The sequence below is a fragment of the Oncorhynchus keta genome, chromosome 34 (genome assembly GCF_023373465.1).
Source record: "Oncorhynchus keta strain PuntledgeMale-10-30-2019 chromosome 34, Oket_V2, whole genome shotgun sequence".
Taxonomy (NCBI): domain Eukaryota; kingdom Metazoa; phylum Chordata; class Actinopteri; order Salmoniformes; family Salmonidae; genus Oncorhynchus; species Oncorhynchus keta.
The window spans coordinates 55099096-55119062 of record NC_068454.1 but is presented as its reverse complement, the minus strand read 5'-3'; the positions used below and the strand labels follow the sequence as shown (position 1 = coordinate 55119062).

The following is a 19967-nucleotide window of genomic DNA, read 5'->3' as shown; positions in this document are numbered from 1 at the left end:
ACACTACTTTTTAAATGTCTATCAAAACAACACAACCAGAGACCCATAACGATTTAATGATTTTTAATTCCTTTATTTTTTCCAAGTTATTAAGTGGCTGGTCGTACATCTTTTTATTACCGATACAACAATGAGGGTCTCGAGAGTTTCATTTACATTCATTCACAGGACCCATACAAAAACACGCGCACATTAAGACATGGGTGACGGGGGGGGGATACAGATTACACACATTTTTTATTTACTTAAACAAATGGAGGAAAGACTGGTGGGAGGATATTGGACAGTACAGTGGCAGTAATAAGCAGTTTTATGCAACTCATCGCTCGTACCTTGGTCAACAAACTCCACGCCCTCTGTATCCATCTTCATCTTTTTTTTAATAACATTTATGCTTTTACACAGTTAAATAAGGAGCACCTTTATGACAGTGTTGGTGTTTTAATATCCACATGGAGTAAACACAGCACATAGTTTTTTGGCAGTCAGAAATGGTATTGCTTTGCTAGCTGTTTTGTATTCATATTTTGTGCAGTGCTTCGATAGATATATGAAGCAAGAGATACTTAAGACAGAGAACACCACACCTAATGGGGGAAAGGGTCTGAATCTGTCCTGCCATTGGAAATGCCATGTTTGTGGCAGGTCCAGCGTGAGCTTGGTTTCAGAGCAGTCCGTGTCTACTTTTCAAAGGTCAAAACAGTGCACTTTAGACAAATCTCCGTTATATCTGGATGGGGAAACTCCCAATCCCATACACATTAGTGTCCTAATCGATCTACATGTACTGAAAATCGAATGAGAATAATATTAGAAATGATAACATCATCCATTGATTTCTACAATTCAGTGGATACTACAGGCGAGACTTTTAGTGGGTTAACTTTCAGTAGCTCGATGTCATTTTACCACCGAAGATCACAGCCAGCCATAGACCCTAATGTAAAAACATGGAAGGACAGCAACACGTAAGACAGGACACTTACACTGATGACACGGGACGGTAAAGACGTACAAACACATGGCCAACTGGCCATCGCAACAACCCATGCAAGCTGAGTAAGACGATGCTTAGCTATGAATTCATGTCAGGTTGTACAGGAAATGGGAGAGTGTGCGGGGTTTGGGGGGGGGGAACGACAAAGACGAGCATGACAAGACAGATAATCGTTCGTTTCTGAACCAGAACCAGACCTGGTCACACTTTCACAACCACAGGCGGTCAGGGCCAGGTCAATTGGACCTAAGCTACTTCAGCCAGGTCTGGTCCAGATAGCCAGCCTTGTTAGACGACACTATACAGACAGACAGACAGACAGAGAAATAGAAATGAAGATACTGTAGAGCTACGACAGGGGTCCTTTAGGCTGTGAGAGGGGGGTCCGGATGACTTCGGCAACAGTTCACATCCAAGATGGTTGCACAGGAGAGGCGGGAGGGAGGAGCAGGGGCGGGGTGTGGGGGCACAGATTGTGTCGCTATATCTACCAGCCAGGTGCATTTGAGTTATAAAATGAAAGGGTTAGAAAAGCAGGGAAGAGGTGTGTGTGTGAGTCGACAAAGATCCGTTCTTTTATCTTCTTTGTTTTCCCCCACTCGTGTCCCTTTCCTTGACGTCTGCCTTTGTGCTCTTGAAAGGGACCTCATTTTTTGGGTAGGGACCCAGTCCGGCTTGTGCCCTGCAAGAGAGTGAGAGACAAAATAATAATCAGGAAATGGATTGTTTTTGTCATTCGCTAACGATGCTCACTAAAGGGACCTGCTAATTAGGACACACATGTCCAGCTGTATATTGACGTACAGTCTACGTGGCCTTGAGCATTGTGTACAATTGTTTTGTTAGAGTAGGTGGGTGAGTTCTAGGTATTATCAGAATTGTTTCTTTTGTGAATTCTCGGCTATGCCCTAAAAAGAGACATCTCCCAGTTCTAATTTGCATGTTGTTGCCAAAACTGATCAATGATGTGTTGTGCTGTGTTCACCAAGCTCAATCCCTAAGAATAGATTGTGCATTTTCTCATGGGGATATAAAAGTAGGAGAAAGAGGGGAGGAATTGGAACGGAACAAAGATTATACAAATGAGACAATTCTTTAGGGAGAACTATTGGAATGAATATAATCCACAACGTACAAAGGCTTCAAATCTCCTGAAACAAAAGGAGATCAGAGGCAAAGGGCCAGGCTCTGAGCCATTCTTACAGCAATTTGAGTTTAAAATCATTATCGGTTCGAAAAACAAACTAATTAGAATGCGGTAACAGAACTGGAGAATGGAAAACAAATGAAAAGAAAACGTGAAATAAAAGTCCGTCCCCAGATAATGATAAAAACAAAACGGTAATCGGAAGCACTAAAGATGGTGGCTTTAGCTTAACGCCAATTAGGCAGAGAGATTGTGAGGAAACACGCTATAAGCAAGAGAAGATTGGTGTACTATTTACCCACACATTTATAGACTTGATCGTCTTCATCTTTTAGTTTCATAATGCCACATAGTCCAACTAGCAAAGACACATATGCAGGGAGCATGTGGATATATACAGACTCTCTCTAAACATTTTTAAAAGTAGGCCCCCTGTATGGTACGAGGGAGATGACTGTGCTTGGTTGCCTTGCTAATCACTGTGAGTGCACTGACTGTACCTACCGGAACATAAGCTCTCAGTGCCTATTCTGCCTAATTAAATAACTGTATCTGAAGCTTGGGCCAGACTGGGTAATTAAAACTGCCAGAGACCTCCAGAGCATGTCCTAGAGATTAGCATTCACCATGCCATGGATGACGCAAGGAGAGACAAACAAACAAACAACAGCCAATCAGAATGCAGGAGCTCTCCGAGTCACTGCTCAGAGGAGAAAGTGAGTCGCCCGGAGCAGAGTGAGAGGTGAGAAGGATAACCGGGGAGCGTAGGAGAAGGAGAGAGACAGACAGAGGTGGAGACCAAAAGAGAGAGGTAGAGTAGAGACTGTCGTAAAAAAATATCTATAAATGGTATACCCTCTGTTCAAACACCTCTGTCATCCGTTTGAGACGAACACACCGGGGTGCTATGCTGCTCCTCTAAAAGTCATTAAGTATTCACTCAAGTGTATATAAGTGTGTCTGCCTTACCTGTACGTGTGGCCTACTGCGTCGGAGAAGGACCTCTTGAATAAGTCTGTCTGTGTAGTATCCCAGTATGATATACAGTGTGCTTGGTACACACATGCATGAACCAGATGGTCAATCTAATTAAAAGCGCAATGTCCTAGTTGTAGAAAGAATGCAAGGCACTGCTTCCATAACAGCTTGGCTTACCTGACGGTGTGTTTACAGTCGCGGAAGCCATCGGCAAAGTGAGCAAAGCTACCACACGCCACAATTGTAATTGCTAAGCATGTCCCATTGCAGTTAGCACAGGTCTTAGAACAGCCATTAAGAGTAAGCAAGACTACTATCCCTAAAGCTGGTTTCGATGTGTAGGCCCACAGGTGCAAGATCACTGCATGCAAGTAAGCTGCCAATTATGTTAGGTGCTGCATGTCCGTATCAAGCCACAAATAGCGTTACCTTTGACATCAAACTGCACTCTTTAATGCATGAAGCCTGTAGCATCAGCCAGACACTGTAATTATCACTGTCTAGAGGCTGTCTCAAGGTGCAGTTATTCTGCCGGGGGTATGATAGGCAATGGAAGGTGTCATCTTAGCCTATCAACGTTGAATAAATTCATAGCAAGTAAGAGTAAATATATATTGCCGCCCATGACTCATTAGCTACTCACTGAATGGTGGCTATCATCACTGAGGTGAAAGAAGAAGAGAGTGATAGAAGGGAGAAGAGAAAGAACAAGGACAAGAGAAAGAAGATCCCATCTGTTTAATCAAGTGCACATTCTGGAATTAGTTTCGATAACATACAAAGGGAATTATATAATTGGATATTCCCTTTTCATGTTACTGTCAAAGACAGATCAGAGCATTTTTGTTCCTTTATAAATGGGTTTCGTGTTCGTTTACCATTTTGAAGATCTTGGACAGGGTTCCGCTGTCGCCTGCACCGGCCTTCTTCACCTTGGCGGATCCTGTTGACTTCTGAGACACCCGGAAGAGAGCAGGGGTGAGGTAAGACACCGGGAGACAATGTTGTTGCCACCAAGCATGGTGGCCCAGTCAGTGTGTGCTTTTGCCAGCTCGTCTCTGTGTTTGCTCATCTAAATGATTTACTAATGGCTAAAAAGCGGCATCGTGTACATATCTTACGTGGGTATTGCATGGTTGTTTTAAAGAATGTTTTCTGATAATATCATGTTGCCTGAAAACAATAGAAGCGACAGCGTCGTCCCCAGGCTCAACTGAAAGCCAGCAGGTGACGAGTTTATAGAAAAGATGGCCTTTGAGTCAGTGACTCTTATTACGGAGTGCAATTTTACCTAACAGTTTTGAACTAGTCTAGCCTAGATCAAAAAGTGGCTCATTGGAGCAAATCAATCTGAGTCAAAGTGGAGGTGCTCCCACTTAAGCACTTTCTAAATTCAATCTCAGTAACAGCTGAGCTGTGGCTGCTCTGACTCTCACAGGGGGGGGGTTTAGACTGGGAACCGTTCACGCAAAACTCCAATAAACATGCATGAGGATGAATGAAATGTTGGGGAGGAACACTTCAAAGTGTTACTTAAAGATCCCTTACCTCGGAGAAGAGCTTAAAAGGTCTCATCCCTTATCACTCTGTTATTCCCCCCACACAATGTTAACTGTTATGTGTGACTCATAACATCTACAACACACACACACACTCATACACACTAGCGGAGGCTGCTGAGGGGAGGACGGCTCATAATAATGGCTGGAATGGAGTAAATGGAATGGCATCAAACGTGGTTTCCATGTAGCTCATACAATTCCATTGAATCCGTTCCAGGCATTACTATGAGCCGTCCTTCTCATCAGCTGCCACCACTGACACATACACACACAGAGACACACACAAAGACACAAACGCATGTGCACACACACACACAAATCACACACACGTGCATGCACGCTCGCACAGGGGCCAACAGGGGCCAAGAGAAGAGGACGAGGCAAATAAGAAAAAGCAGGATTAAGTTGCTGGTTATCATACCAAAAAGGAAAAACGACTTCAGAAAATAAAGAACTGGATATTCAATTGAGCCGGAGGCGGAGAGCTTGCCAAACAAAACCACTCAAAACATGATTTAATAAAATAGAAAAACCGATGAGGGCGTTATGCATGTATGCTTGGATTACAACAAGCTCTCGAGCCTTAAAATGGTTACAGAATAGACTGTTTTAAAGAGTGGCCGGGGATTTTTCTCTTCGTTTGCTTTAGCTGTAGCGTTTAACCACGTACCTGGCCTAGTTTCGCAGTCATTGCCGTCCACTGGACAAGGACACGTACGAGACAGAGACAGGGAATAGACAGGGGTGAGACACAGGGGTGAGGGGAGGAGAGTTAATCACTCAGGCCTTACGCAGAGCAAAGGCAGTGCAGCATGAAGAGATGAGTCCACATCCAGGGCAGAGCAGAGCAGAGCAAGGCAGACGCTCGCGTCACCAGAGAGAGCACAGACTCAGTGAGATACGCTCAGTGACATCACATGTTATTAACAAAGCCAAATACACAATCCCATCCAAAGACGAAAAACAACCTTCGACTCCTCAATTGGACAATATTGACAAAAAGTAAAAGTAAATGGGGCTCACCCTAGACTTAGGAGGGGCAGGGGACACCTGAGGGGAGAGAGTGACAGAGATCTTTAGAAATACAATAGATGAGGGTATTCCTCATTACATTTTAGTCATTTAGAAGACACTCTTATCCAGAGCGACTTACAGGATCAAATAGGGTTAAGTGCCTTGCTCAAGGGCACATCAAAGGATTTTTCACCTAGTTGGCTCAGGGATTCGAACCAGTGACCTTTCGTTTACTGGCCTAAAGTTATTTCTACTGCTAGGCTACCTGCTCTTAACTGGTAGACTACCTGACGCCCTCATATCAACAAGTCAAACATCAACAGTGGAAAACTATGCAAATGGGGTGACTCACGATCGTTCTGAAGAGGCGCACAACAGCGTTCTCCCCACCCTTAGGGGCTGCCTTGGCAGGTCTGACAGGAGAGGACAGGCCACGGAAAGAGCCCTGGAGGAAATGGAGGGAGGGATGGAAGAAGGAAAGGAGGGGATGGAAGAAGGAAAGGAGGGCGGGATGTAAGAAGGAAAGGAGGGTGGGATGGAAGAAGGAAAGGAGGGGATGGAAGAAGGAAAGGAGGGCGGGATGTAAGAAGGAAAGGAGGGCGGGATGGAAGAAGGAAAGGAGGGTGGGATGGAAGAAGGAAAGGAGGGGATGGAAGAAGGAAAGGAGGGTGGGATGTAAGAAGGAAAGGAGGGCGGGATGGAAGAATGAAAGGAGGGCGGGATGGAAGAAGGAAAGGAGGGTGGATGTAAGAAGGAAAGGAGGGCGGGATGGAAGAATGAAAGGAGGGCGGGATGGAAGAAGGAAAGGAGGGCGGGATGGAAGAAGGAACGGAGGGAGGGATGGAAGAAGGAAAGGAGGGTGGGATGTAAGAAGGAACGGAGGGAGGGATGGATGGAAGAAGGAACGGAGGGCGGGATGGAAGAAGGAAAGGAGGGCGGGATGGAAGAAGGAAAGGAGGGTGGATGTAAGAAGGAAAGGAGGGCGGGATGGAAGAATGAAAGGAGGGCGGGATGGAAGAAGGAAAGGAGGGCGGGATGGAAGAAGGAACGGAGGGAGGGATGGAAGAAGGAAAGGAGGGTGGGATGTAAGAAGGAACGGAGGGAGGGATGGATGGAAGAAGGAACGGAGGGCGGGATGGAAGAAGGAAAGGAAGGCGGGATGGAAGAAGGAAAGGAGGGCGGGATGGAAGAAGGAACGGAGGGAGGGATGGAAGAAGGAACGGAGGGAGGGATGGAAGAAGGAAAGGAGGGCGGGATGGAAGAAGGAACGGAGGGAGGGATGGAAGAAGGAACGGAGGGAGGGATGGAAGAAGGAACGGAGGGAGGGATGGAAGAAGGAACGGAGGGAGGGATGGAAGAAGGAACGGAGGGAGGGATGGAAGAAGGAACGGAGGGAGGGATGGAAGAAGGAACGGAGGGAGGGATGGAAGAAGGAAAGGAGGGCGGGATGGAAGAAGGAAAGGAGGGCGGGATGGAAGAAGGAACGGAGGGAGGGATGGAAGAAGGAACGGAGGGAGGGATGGAAGAAGGAACAGAGGGAGGGATGGAAGAAGGAACGGAGGGAGGGATGGAAGAAGGAACGGAGGGAGGGATGGAAGAAGGAACGGAGGGAGGGAGGGATGGAAGAAGGAAAGGAGGGCGGGATGGAAGAAGGAAAGGAGGGCGGGATGGAAGAAGGAACGGAGGGAGGGATGGAAGAAGGAACGGAGGGAGCGATGTAAGAAGGAACGGAGGGAGGGATGGAAGAAGGAACGGAGGGCGGGATGTAAGAAGGAACGGAGGGCGGGATGGAAGAAGGAACGGAGGGAGGGATGTAAGAAGGAACGGAGGGAGGGATGGAAGAAGGAACGGAGGGAGGGATGGAAGAAGGAACGGAGGGAGGGATGGAAGAAGGAACGGAGGGCGGGATGGAAGAAGGAACGGAGGGAGGGATGTAAGAAGGAACGGAGGGAGGGATGGAAGAAGGAAAGGAGGGCGGGATGGAAGAAGGAACGGAGGGAGGGATGGAAGAACATTATAAAGGCACAGCGGGAATACATATAGTCCAACACAACCTAACAATAAAGTGTGTTCCCTGAACCAGACCAGGCTCTACTCTGCCTCCACTCTCCAGCTTCTGAAAGGTGTTACCATTGGAAACAGCTGGTGGCATATTGCCAAACACCAGGGATGCTGGAGCACATTTTCTGTGGCTGTGGAACGACTTCTTCCACTGGATGGACTACCTGGGGAGCTCTTACATCACAGAGGACCTGAGATAAGCTCTATGAGTCATTCACAGCAGACTCACGTAGGTGTCCACAGATAACGCCCATCCAAAACTCATTCAAACGGAAAATAAGTGGTTAAAAACTAATTGGATGAAGGAATTATAAATAAATTAATAAAGTCAGTAAGAAAAAGTTTTGGATCTTTTGCAAAGTGTGGTAAATATCAACACTAAATGCTGTTGAAGGGGAAGTTAAGTAGAGATCAATACAATTAAGTTGTACTTCAGACAGATACATCTTTAGAGGATTGGATGGGGATGAATGCAAAATTAGCTCTATGTCTCGTTCTCTTGAACTTGAATAAATAGCATCCCCCTCTCTCTCACAATAGGCTTCAACATGTACCTTCCAGACGCACACAACTGGGACCTTAATTAAAATTGTGTGATTCTGAAAAGATTCATTGTCATTTTCTCAATAATAACCCTGATTATTCCCGGTTGGCTATTTAGGGGTATGTTTGTGAATAACATCCTTTGATATAGCGAAACCCATTTCTTCCTAATGAGTGCCTCTCTCTCTGTGGTATTTTGTGAAGTGAGAGCAAGGGGACCTTTATGCCCCCATTCATGTCAGTAAGTGAAGAGAGTGGAGAGGCTCTCACTGAATCCCTGTGATTATCCCTATGAGAGAACTTTACCCAAATGAGAGGGTAAACTTTCACCCCTGTGCATCAATTCACAATATAATACACTCATTAGGGGTTCCAATTGAATCTCATTCACTGTCTTTTCTGCCCATATATGGATGGATGGTTGGATGGATGGATTCATACTCATGCAGACCATGACCTCTGGAAAGAAACACATTGCTATAGAAAATGTGTTGTGTTCTTATGAGCATTATCCTCTCCAATAACTAGGTATCTAACCCGGAGGACCAGAGGTCATTTAGAATCTATCAAACTAAGCGTCGCATTCTAGTGGAAGTGGATGATAATATCCAACACATTTATGAATAAAGATGACGCTCAGTAGAATAGCCAATAGGTAGCATGGTTGTGGGTTGGTCAGTTCGTTCCCTATGAGCAAAAGATGTGGAAAATAAGTTATTTTCAACCAAAAAAGTGCTCGCTGGGTTTGTGCTGGAGCTGGTACAGCTGAATTAACTTCACCGCCTTGTGGTTGTTGTGAAGAACTGATCTGTCTCACAGCCGCGTCTCACACACATCAGAAGTTCCAGTTATGTTCCCACTAAATACAGTTCCAGAGATTGAGCGGCCTGAGAGAAAGAGTTGGGAAAGAAAGTCAGAAAGTGGAGGGAGAGAAGTAGAGCGAGAGAGACATTGAAAGACAGGGGTAAGACAGGCAAGGAGCTAGCAAAAGAGGAATAGACGTGAAGAGAGAGGTGCCCAGTGAGGATTTCAGTGTTGCCTCGGGTTTGTCTGTACCTTAAACCCACGCTTTGTCTTCAGATAATGTAACTAGACCATCAATTACACAGTATTGTATGTTACATCACGTTGGCAGCTTGAGAAAACCTTCTAAATTGTAGCTGATTCCGAATTTTTGGAAAGTATTGTTCCGTGGAATTTGTATGACTCTAGGAGTCACAGGAGGTTGGTGGCACTTTAATTGGGGAGAACGGGCTGGTGGTAATGACTGGAGTGGAATCAGTGGAATGGTATGAAATACATCAAACACATGGTTTCCAGGTGTTTGATGCCATTCCATTTGCTCTGTTCCGGCCATTATCATGAGCTGTCCTCCCCTCAGCAGCCTCCTGTGCCAGGAGTAAAAGGTCATTCAAAATGCATCAGTGAATCAGACAATAGTTCTGAAAATATATATATTTTTTGTTGATAAAACTGCTTTCTTTTTTAAAACTCCTACTTGACCTTATTTTACATTGAGTAATCCTAAATTCTGAATTTAGAATCCGTTTGGATATATTAGTAAAGAGGGATCACAATATTCAGTTATGAACTTCACATGTCCTTTACTGAAACATGTTGCATTGAACGTTGCCAGTATAGTATAGTATTTTCCAACACAAGAAGAGTGTTCAAAGGACAACGGTATTCTGAAGCAAGGGAGGGTCCTTTCAGGATAGAGCAGAGCGGGGGATTGTTGCGTAGGGAGGGAGGAAGGGACGGAGGGAATGTTCTCCTCTCTCTGTTTGATGTTTGAAGAGTATGAGAGGTAAGTGTGTGTTCCTGGCACGGCGCTCGTTTGTCATTTGGCCACAATTCAGACGTCACAAAGTAGCTGTGCTCATTCCACAGCGGAAAAAAACGACAATAAAAATGCATCACACTGCCATCCAAATTTCATAAAGCTACAAATCCAGTTTCATCCTCAACATACATGATTGGATTTGCATAACAATGGACTTCCATTTATACGTTCTGAACTCGGCGAGCTGCTCTCATGGCAGCCCAGCCGTGGTAGAGAAAGTTCGGTAACACTTGGCTTGACACTTCACTATCCCATTAACACGTCAGTGTCCTTTCACCTCTGACATAGAGGCTGTTAAATCCAGAGGTGTTAGGTCAGTACAGTCGTAATGCAAAAATCTTACCTCTATCGTGACAACAGTCATAAATCAGAACTGCAGTCTTGAATGGATTATAGACCAGATTACACCGTCATGTTAATGTCATAGTAACCAAAAGTTTCCTGCAGTGAAGAACAAGGTCACCTAGACCCAGGTAGAGAGAGTATTCAGGACTCATAGGACACCTCATCCCTGGGGATTTAATTACTGTCAAACCTCTCTCCTCGGAGGTGCTGGAGGTCAAACCTGGAAGCAGACTCCTTCAGAAATGGATCACGGTCAATCATTTATTCTGGAATAAATTAATTGTAATAATGTATTATTTACTAAGGAGCAGGAGGATATGTGGGCCACATAGTTATCACTACATCCTATCCTATTGAGACAGTGTGTGAGTTATTGTGGACACACACAAATCACAAACTGCCCCCTGTCAAATAAACAGATCTTACCCATGCAGTTGAAGTCGGAAGTTTACATACACTTAGGTTGGAGTCATTAAAACTTGTTTTTCAACTGCATGTTTCTTGTTAACAAACTATAGTTTTGGAAAGTTGGTTAGGACATCTACTTTGTGCATGACACAAGTAATTTGTCCAACAATTGTTTACAGATTATTTCACTTATAATTCACTATATCACAAATCCAGTGGGTCAGAAGTTTACATACACTAATTTGACTGTGACTTTAAACAGCTTGGAAAATTCCAGAAAATTATGTCATGGCTTTAGAAGCTTTTGATAGGCTAATTGACATAATTTGAGTCAATTGGAGGTGTACCTGTGGATGTGCTTCAAGGACTTTCTCCAAACTCAGTGCCTGTTTGCTTGACATCATGGGAAAATCAAAAGAAATTAGCCAGACCTCAGAAAAAAATTGTAGACCTCCAGAAGTCTGGTTCATCCTTGGGAGCAATTTCCAAATGCCTGAAGGTACCATGTTCATTTGCACAAACAATAGTGCTCAAGTATAAACACCATGGGACCACGCAGCCGTCATACCGCTCAGGAAGGAGACGCGTTCTGTCTCCTAGAGATGAACGTACTTTGATGTGAAAAATGCAACTCAATTCCAGAACAGCAGCAAAGGACCTTGTGAAGATGCTGGAGGAAACAGGTACAATAGTACTATATCAACATAACCTGAAAGGACTTTCAGCAAGAAAGAAGCCACTGCTCCAAAACCTCCATAAAAAAAAAAGCCAGACTACATTTGCAACTGCACATGGAGACAAAGATCGTACTTTTTGGAGAAATGTCTTCTTGTCTGATGAAACAAAAATAGAACTGTTTGGCCATAATTACCATTCTTATGTTTGGAGGAAAAAGGGGGAGGCTTGCAAGCCGAAGAACACATTCCAACCGTGAAGCACGGAGGTGGCGGGTGTTGTCGGTGTGCTCTGCTGCAGGAGGGACTGGTGCACTTGGATGGCATCAAAACATTATGTGGATATATTAAAGCAACATCTCAAGACATCAGTCAGGAAGTTAAAGCTTGGTCGCAAATCAGTCTTCCAAATGGACAATGACCCCAAGCATACTTCCAAAGTTGTGGCAAAATGGCTTAAGGACAACAAAGTCAAGGTATTGGAGTGGCCATCACAAAGCCCTGACCTCAATCCTATAGACAATTTGTGGGCAGAACTGAAAAGGCGTGTGTGAGCAAGGAGGCCTACAAACCTGACTCAGTTACACCAGCTCTGTCAGGAGGAATGGGCCACAATTCACCCAAATTATTGTGGGAAGCTTGTGGAAGGCAACCCGAAACATTTGACCCAAGTTACAATTTAAAGTCAATGCTACCAAATACTAATTGAGTGTATGTAAATGTATGACCCACTGGGAATGTAATGAAAGAAATAAAAGCTGAAGTAAATAATTCTCTCTACTATTATTCTGAAATTTCACATTATTAAAATAAAGTGGTGATCCTAACTGACCTAATAAAGGGAATTTTTTACCAGGATGAAATGTCAGGAATTGTGAAAAACCGAGTTTAAATGTATTTGGCTAAAGTGTATGTACACTCCCGATTTCAACTGAATATATAGTGCATGCTCCTCAATCCAGCAGAGCTTTACATTTGACTTAGATTTGATTGCTCACATAGAACAATGTCCGTCAGTGTCATAACTGACAACTCTGCGATTGATTAGTAAGACTCACCGGATGCAGATCCACTAGCCTCTCACTGACTCCTTTGAAGTGACATCTACTGTAACAGTTCGTAGTCTCAGGAGGACAGACTTTTTGAAGTACTTCTACTGCCAGATGACCTCATCAGTTGTCTCTTTGCTGCAACTTCTCCAACGATTTAAGAGAAGCTAGCAGGAATTGGACAACTACCTCAGGGGGTTGACAGTTTACAACAAAGTGTCATATGAGAAAGCAGTGGCGCTCCAGGTCATTCCCTAACACTGACAACAATAACAAGACAAAGTTGGGGACTACAATCTGGTGAACCATAATTGAACTGGTTCTTTACCATCCAATCCCAGGGTACTGGACCGGATGTCTAGTGAGGCCTAGCTCTTGACATTTGACCCCGCTTGTCTTACAGTGCCAGGTGAAAGTAGGGTAATAGTAGGTATGCTCTACACTCCTCAGTCCTCATCACCTCTGGATCCTAAAACAAACAAAACACCAACTATACCACAGTCAAATACATGTAGTGCTCAGAGCAAGTTCAGGTTCTGTTTCATGTCCTTGTTTCGCTCTCAAGTATGAATACTTGACTTGACTCTGGCTATCACTATTATGGTCTTAGATATTGGTAAAATGTACACATTAAGAACAAGGTAGCATTGACTCCTTGACTCTTTCATTGCTGACCACGAGGAACATCTAATGGGTTCAATGAGAAGTAGCATGACAATACTTCACTGGAGGTCTCCAAAAAGTGGGACAGACAAAAGTGAGACAGACTTTCTTGTTTTCATTTTGTATTCCGGTTGGTTTTGAAAACAGCTGTTATTTGCCCCTTTGTTCGCCTGAATACAAAATGAAAACAAGAAATAAACCCTGTTGTTTTATCCTGATTTACTGTCTCTTGATAAGCTTTCCAAGATGTTCAATTAAAAAAGCAATTCAAAAAATACGTTCAATTAAAAAAAGCATAAAATACAAATGACTGAAATATAATTTTCAGTTGAATAAAAGTCATAAGGCAGACAGTACTAAGATGCATTTCCAAAAGAACAAATTCAGCATATTAACCTGGTCCCAGATCTGTTAATGCGGTCTTGCCAAATCCTATGGTCATTGTCATGTCAAACATGATTAACTTATCACTGTGCCCATCAATGACAGCATGATCAGATATGGAGATTGAGGTGAGGCCAGACTGTTTGGCATGACAACAATTCTAAGAGTTGGCTAAGAAAGAGCAAACAGATCTGGTACCAGGGTATCAGTCAATGTTGGTGTACCTTCTAGTTCTTTTATCCAAAGAACAAGACATTAGCCCCCATTGTACATGGCCTTAAGCTACTTAATCAAAGCTGAGCTAAGAGTAAGCCTCATATTTCCATGAAGTCTACACCACATTTCTCCCAGCCGTTATGCTGTTTACTGAAGAGTGTGGTCTTATCCACTTAAGAAGTGATAAGACAAAACAAATGGGAATAGTTTGATGATGTACGTTCCATTCACTCTTCAACTGGGCCAGCTTCTCCATTGGCTATTCCTCGCATTGACCACCTCAAGCTAGACCGGATCGAAACTGAATTGTTGGAAGGACATTCACCGTAGTGTTGCATCAGAGGAAGGGTTATTAAAAGTGTCATGACTGTCCTTTGAGGATCAGAATGGGAAGATCAGACTGGTGGGGGGGTGACAGAAACCAGGCCTCTCCCTCTCTCGCCCACAGAGATGAGAGCGGGAGCTGCTGGATGGTCACCTTCACACCCTGCTGTAAATCTCTGGAGGGGGGGGAACTTTCTCTCTCTACCCTTTAGTATTGGGAATTAAATATATTTTGTCTAAAGAGACTTCTGCATGCCAGAAACTCTAATGTCCAAAAGATGAACTTTGGAACAAACATTTCTAACATCCGAATGTGGGAAATGGTCAATGAGTAGATGTCGAAAACAAATGTCATACTAGTTTTCATTTTGTGATGTTATTAAAAACTGTATGAACCAAACCAAAGCAACGACTGTTCAGAATGAGAACTGATGAGGTAATGATTAATAAGTGACTGTTATGGATATATATATATATATATCTTCTTGAGTTTAATTCGGGAGATGGTAACTCGTTAAACAACTTCTTCCGTTGTGCCCCAAATTCCTAATGAGTGAGTTGGGACATGATTAATTTAAATCTGGTAACAATTAAACATAGATAGGGGATTGAATAAATAACAGTCATCAGATGAATGAAGTTCACATCACAACAAAAGTGATATTACATAATAAACAACAACAACAACACAAAAGCATAACAAACACTGCTTAGGGTGGGTGTTGTTAAGAGAGTTTAATCAAGCCATTTATCCAAAAGCTCAGAACAGGATCAGGTTAGGAACAGATGTTGGTCATTACAATTCACAGGAAATACAAAACAAAATGACAAGCATCAGTTGGATATCTCAAAGCAGTACAAAAGGGATCTTTCGAATTGGGTCCATGGATCCACCCTGGGATCAAACAGACTCCCACACACACAAACACAGTTCCTGACAGGGTCAAGGAAGACCTGGGTTCAAATACTATACTTTAGTCTGCCTTGAGGTCCAGTTGGGCAGGGCTTTCACTTTTGAGACTACTCTATTGGCTCCATTGTGCCAGGCAAGCTCAATCAAGCCCAGCTGAAGCATTTGAAATGATTTTTAGATAGTATTTGATCCAGGTCTGGGTAGAAAGACACCAGTGAACCTGAGCGGTGCTCCATTAAGCTGGCGGGAGGAGTTCAGCTCTTAGAAGCTTTTGGGTTCTGAATCATAAACAGTTGTTTTACTGTACTTTTAACATTCTTCAGGCGATCGGGTCCTCGTCCTGACAAAGTTACTCAATAGACCCCGTATTTAAGTTGACTTATTTTGCTGTCATGGAGTTCAGTTTCATGGTGCCTGCACATAGACACTCATTTATCCATCAAATTAGTCTAATAAGGTCTTCCCCTTTTTGAATAATACGGATTACCAATCAGCTTTGACAGGTAACAAATTGGCTTCAGTTCCTGAGGTTAAATCAGTTTTGTCTTTGTTTTTTGGTGATATCTTTCTAATTTCTTAAACTATATATGACATCACCATGTATATTCCCATGAACTAGTTTCAAACCAGAATCAACTAATGAAAGGCCAAAAAAAATACAGGTGAAACCAAGACAAGAATGTACAACAGAAAGAGATAACTCCAGGTTGTAAAAGGATCCATGGCTCAACAGTGAACATTCATATCAGTCAATAACAGTAGCCCATTCCTGCAGTCAAATTACCTAGTTGCATCATGGGTGAAATGTTATTCAGATTTTTTTCTTAATTAATAATAAATAAATACAAATTTAACGGCAAATCTGGTTGTTTCTATGTCAAAAGGTTTTGTTATATTTCAGTCTTCTGTGATGTGTATAAAGTGTAATATTGGGATGCAAACTCAAGATTGAATACATTTCAACTCTATATCTGACATGGTACAAGTGTCTTCTTTTTTTAAAGCCCATAACCGTGCGTGTGAGGTGTATACTTTGGTTTCAAAATAGATTTGTTTAAGACTATCAAGAAATACTGACCCTGATTTAGCCAACTGCAGTAAAAGGTTAAAGAAGGATTTTTAAGCATTGAGACTATTGAGATGTGGATTGTAGTGTGTGTGTGCCATTCAGAGGGTGAATGGGCAAGACAAAAGATTGAAATGCCTTTGAACGGGGTATGGTAGTAGGTGCCAGGCGCACCGGTTTGAGTGTGTCAAGAGCTGCAATGCTGCTGGGTTGTTCATGCTCAACAGCTTCCCGTGTGTATCAAGAATAGTCCACCCTCCAAAGGACACGTTCCTAATGTTTTGTACGCCCAGTGTATATTTCCACACTATGAGGCTGGAATAATACTGTGAAATGTTGAAAATTATGACAATTCCCTTTTAGTGGAAGAGCTGTTTGAAAAGACAGGCTGAAATTTAAGCCTGTTTTGGTGGGATTACCAGGCAGTCAATTAGTTAAGACCAATAAGAAACAGTTTCAAACTTCTCTGCCAATAACAGCTAGTTTCCCCCTCCCCACTCAGACCACTCCCACTTAGTCCTAGCTAAATTCTTGCTTGAGAAATTACTCTTTGCTAAGAAGCTATTTGTTTCTTTTAACCAAAACAAATCACAGTAAGGTACTTGACTGTCACCCAGAAATGATTTGATATTAAAAAAAAAATAAACGCCTACATTGGACCGTTAAGATAAAATAAAAACAAATGTTGAACCTGTTTATCCTTTTTTAAACTTTGATCAGTGCAGAAAAAAATTACATTCTGCTCGAGGCAACAGAGAGTTAGGGATCATATATTTGAAATACAAAACACTTATCACACATCTGAAGGCAACTCCACAACTCTGATGTAGAAAACAACGTACAATTTCCTGAAAGAACAGAAAGAGGTGACAATTAAATTCAAACAAGAAGATAAAAACAAAAAGCTAATACTGGCTCTTTTACAATAATTTTGTTCATTCAATTTTGACAGGCAAATACACTGACATTTTTCACTCGTGGCAGATGTTTTAGCAGCACATTCCAATGATGTTTAAAACGTGAAAGAATCTCATCTACGATGCACACAACCAAATCATTCCCCAAATGAAAAAAACAAAAACTGCTCAAATTACTTTGATCTGAGATTTAATTCAAATATGCAACGGTCAAAAGATTTTTGTCCTCTCTGACGTTGTTACAAGGCATGGGAGGAATGCATATTGTTGAGACAGTTCAGAACACATTCTGCAACCTTATTGGATCACCATCTCAAACTACCATTCTCCTCTCTGAACCAATGAGGAAGTCACTCCCAATCCCCAGAGTGAAGCAGAGCTGGACAGCATAACGGAGTTGGACTTGAACTCTCTCTTCAATACAGTGTACCAACTTCAACGCATAACTGTTGAAATATACAGTACATTTTGGTTTAGATGACAACTGATAAACAAACAGTGCCAAGCGGACTGAAATGTGCACTGCACTGGGTTGTCATATCAATTTATCTACATCCCCCGTCACCAGCTCAAAGGAGAGGCTTTGGGATTTAGCATTTAGCATATCACAGAGAGATCGAGAGAGAGAGAGAGAGACAAACAAGGCAATGTGGGCTCAACTATTCTCACTGTACCGCAACAGTTATCCACACACACATCTGGGTCCAGGTGGCGCTTGCTACGCCAGGATAGTGGGTTCAATTCCCGGGACTGCCCATACTTCAAATGTATGCATGACTGTAAATCGCTTTGGGTGAAAGCGTCCGCTAAATGACATATATTGTCTGAACTCCGATGACACAACGCAGCATCATGAATTATACATAAACCCATATAGGATAAGGATTAGCCGAGATAAATGGGTTTTCCTACTCTATAGTATATTATTTATGTTGGATTATGTACAATATTATGGGCTCGAGCTGTCTTTGTAAAGAAGGAGTGAGAGAATCCTCTCCACACCTAATGGAGGTCCATGCAAGGCATTTAGGTTATAGTTCCCCACCATGGACTATCCACAGTTAAAATGGCTAACTACTAAAGACTCAGAAATCAGGAAAATTGGTAGCCTAACAATCATACCAGTCTCTCCCAAAATACATCCAAGTAAGGGTGCTGACATATGACATTTATTCCAATTTTCCCCATGAAATCTCCCGAATCATTACTCTCTCTTAAAAATACCTGATACAACAGCTTTAAAATGGCTCCAGTTTTAGATATATTTATGAGTTAAGCATAGAGTATATTTGGAATGAAAGCACACACACGTACATGGATCAATTCAATCATTCACCTGTCCTGTACCACAACTATTTTTTATTTATTTTACCTTTATTTAACCAGGCAAGTCAGTTAAGAACATATTCTTATTTTCAATGACGGCCTGGGAACAGTGGGTTAACTGCCTGTTCAGGGGCAGAACGACAGATTTGTACCTTGTCAGCTCGGGGGTTTGAACTCACAACCTTCCGGTTACTAGTCCAACGCTCTAACCACTAGGCTACGCTGACCATATAAGTAGCACATATGCCTTGAAGCTCTAACTGAAATAAAATGTAAAATAAAACATGTAAATGACATTTTATTGTGGTACTAACAATCACAGAACAATTAGTCCAATGACTTTAAGCCAAAGCCTCTTTGCGCTACACCAATCTCAAACCACACCCAAATCAGTTATCCAGTGTAAATGTAGCTTTCAATGCCATTCATTCGCAAAGAAGCAAATTTCAGGAGAATGTCAAACTTTGGTACATCACAAGAAAAGAAAAAAATGACATAAAATCGAAGCAAATTGAGACAAAAACAAAAACAGATCACAATCTGCCAAAACCATAAGTCAGACATTAGTCCCTCAAATTAAGACTGAACACAACAATAAAACATGGTACTTTAGAGGTGTATCTTTGAAACAAATCAAACTCTCTGATTTCCTCACCTTGCTCTTCCTCTTCTTGTCCCCTCCAAAGAAGTTCCCAATTTGATCCATAAGGCCAGGTGCCTTCTTTTTCCTTCCCAGGCTAGACAGTCCAGAGGAGCTTGCAGTTGCCATGTCGGTGGTTAGGGTTGGGTAATGCTGCTAGTATCTCTGTAAGTGGGGTTCGGTCTCTCAGGTAAGAGCGAAGGGGGTATTAAAGATCGAGAAAGGGAGGGCAAAGAAACAATCTTAGTCTAGATCCTGATCCTCTGAACCGCACTCTGATCCCGCTCCGCTGTGCTCTTGGATGGTCTGTAGCTCATCCGATTCAGAAGGGCGGTCTTTGAAGGTGTTGTCCTCGCGGCCCGGTGCATCTCGGGAGAAGAGGCGGACCAGGTGGGGGCGTGGCGCGGCGCTATCGTCAGCATCAGCTGTGCTGGCCTCGTTCCAGGAACTGCTGGGCCCCTCAGTGCCCGTGGAGTCAGTCGCCGCCGACGCCTTCTCAGAGGGGCAGCCATTGTTCGGGTTCACATCTGCCTCACCCAGGCCTGCGCAGAAACAACAAGGGTTATCTATTGGACCATGGGGCCTGCATGGCGCACAAGGGCCCTGCACAATGAGTCCCTTTGACAAGACCCTGCCCTTTCTGCCAGAGAAACTCAACAGAGAAGGGATCCTGAGTGACATGCCCTGTAATAGATCTAGAACACAGATCAAATGCATAGCTAGGAGATTATTGCACCTGGGAAAACCATACATTGTTAGCAAGGGACATTACCTACGGTACTATCAAAACAGTTTCATCGTCTCCTCCCTCAGTCCATGCCAAAAGTTCCTTACAGTTCTAATACTGTAAAAAAGTAACATTGCACACACATATCCTTCCCCAAACCCCCACCACAA

At 43.1% G+C, this 19967-nt stretch overlaps 2 protein-coding genes across 5 annotated transcripts in view; both read right to left on the bottom strand.

Moving 5' to 3' along the window:
- Positions 1 to 48: 48 nt before the first annotated feature.
- On the bottom strand, positions 49 to 19237 carry LOC118367299 (myelin basic protein-like). 4 transcript variants are annotated; one of them, XM_035750620.2, is made up of 7 exons: positions 19086 to 19237; positions 6051 to 6143; positions 5708 to 5734; positions 5355 to 5384; positions 4001 to 4075; positions 3766 to 3784; positions 49 to 1679 (listed from the first exon to the last, which is right to left on the bottom strand). In XM_035750620.2, the coding sequence occupies exons 1-6, from the start codon at positions 19197 to 19199 to the stop codon at positions 3782 to 3784; spliced, it is 342 nt and encodes a 113-aa protein (XP_035606513.1). In that variant the 5' UTR covers positions 19200 to 19237; the 3' UTR covers positions 49 to 1679; positions 3766 to 3781. The 4 variants fall into 4 exon arrangements, with proteins under 4 accessions (XP_035606513.1, XP_035606511.1, XP_035606514.1 ...); XM_035750618.2 differs by lacking the exon at positions 3766 to 3784; XM_035750621.2 differs by lacking the exon at positions 5355 to 5384.
- A 14-nt stretch (positions 19238 to 19251) lies between these two features.
- LOC127915144 (myelin basic protein-like) overlaps positions 19252 to 19967 on the bottom strand; it is a 48395-nt gene continuing 47679 nt past the window's right edge. The window contains exon 4 of the mRNA XM_052494111.1: positions 19252 to 19612. Within this exon, the coding sequence (XP_052350071.1) occupies positions 19314 to 19612 (299 nt within the window). The 3' untranslated portion in view covers positions 19252 to 19313. The remainder of the gene's footprint in view (positions 19613 to 19967) is intronic.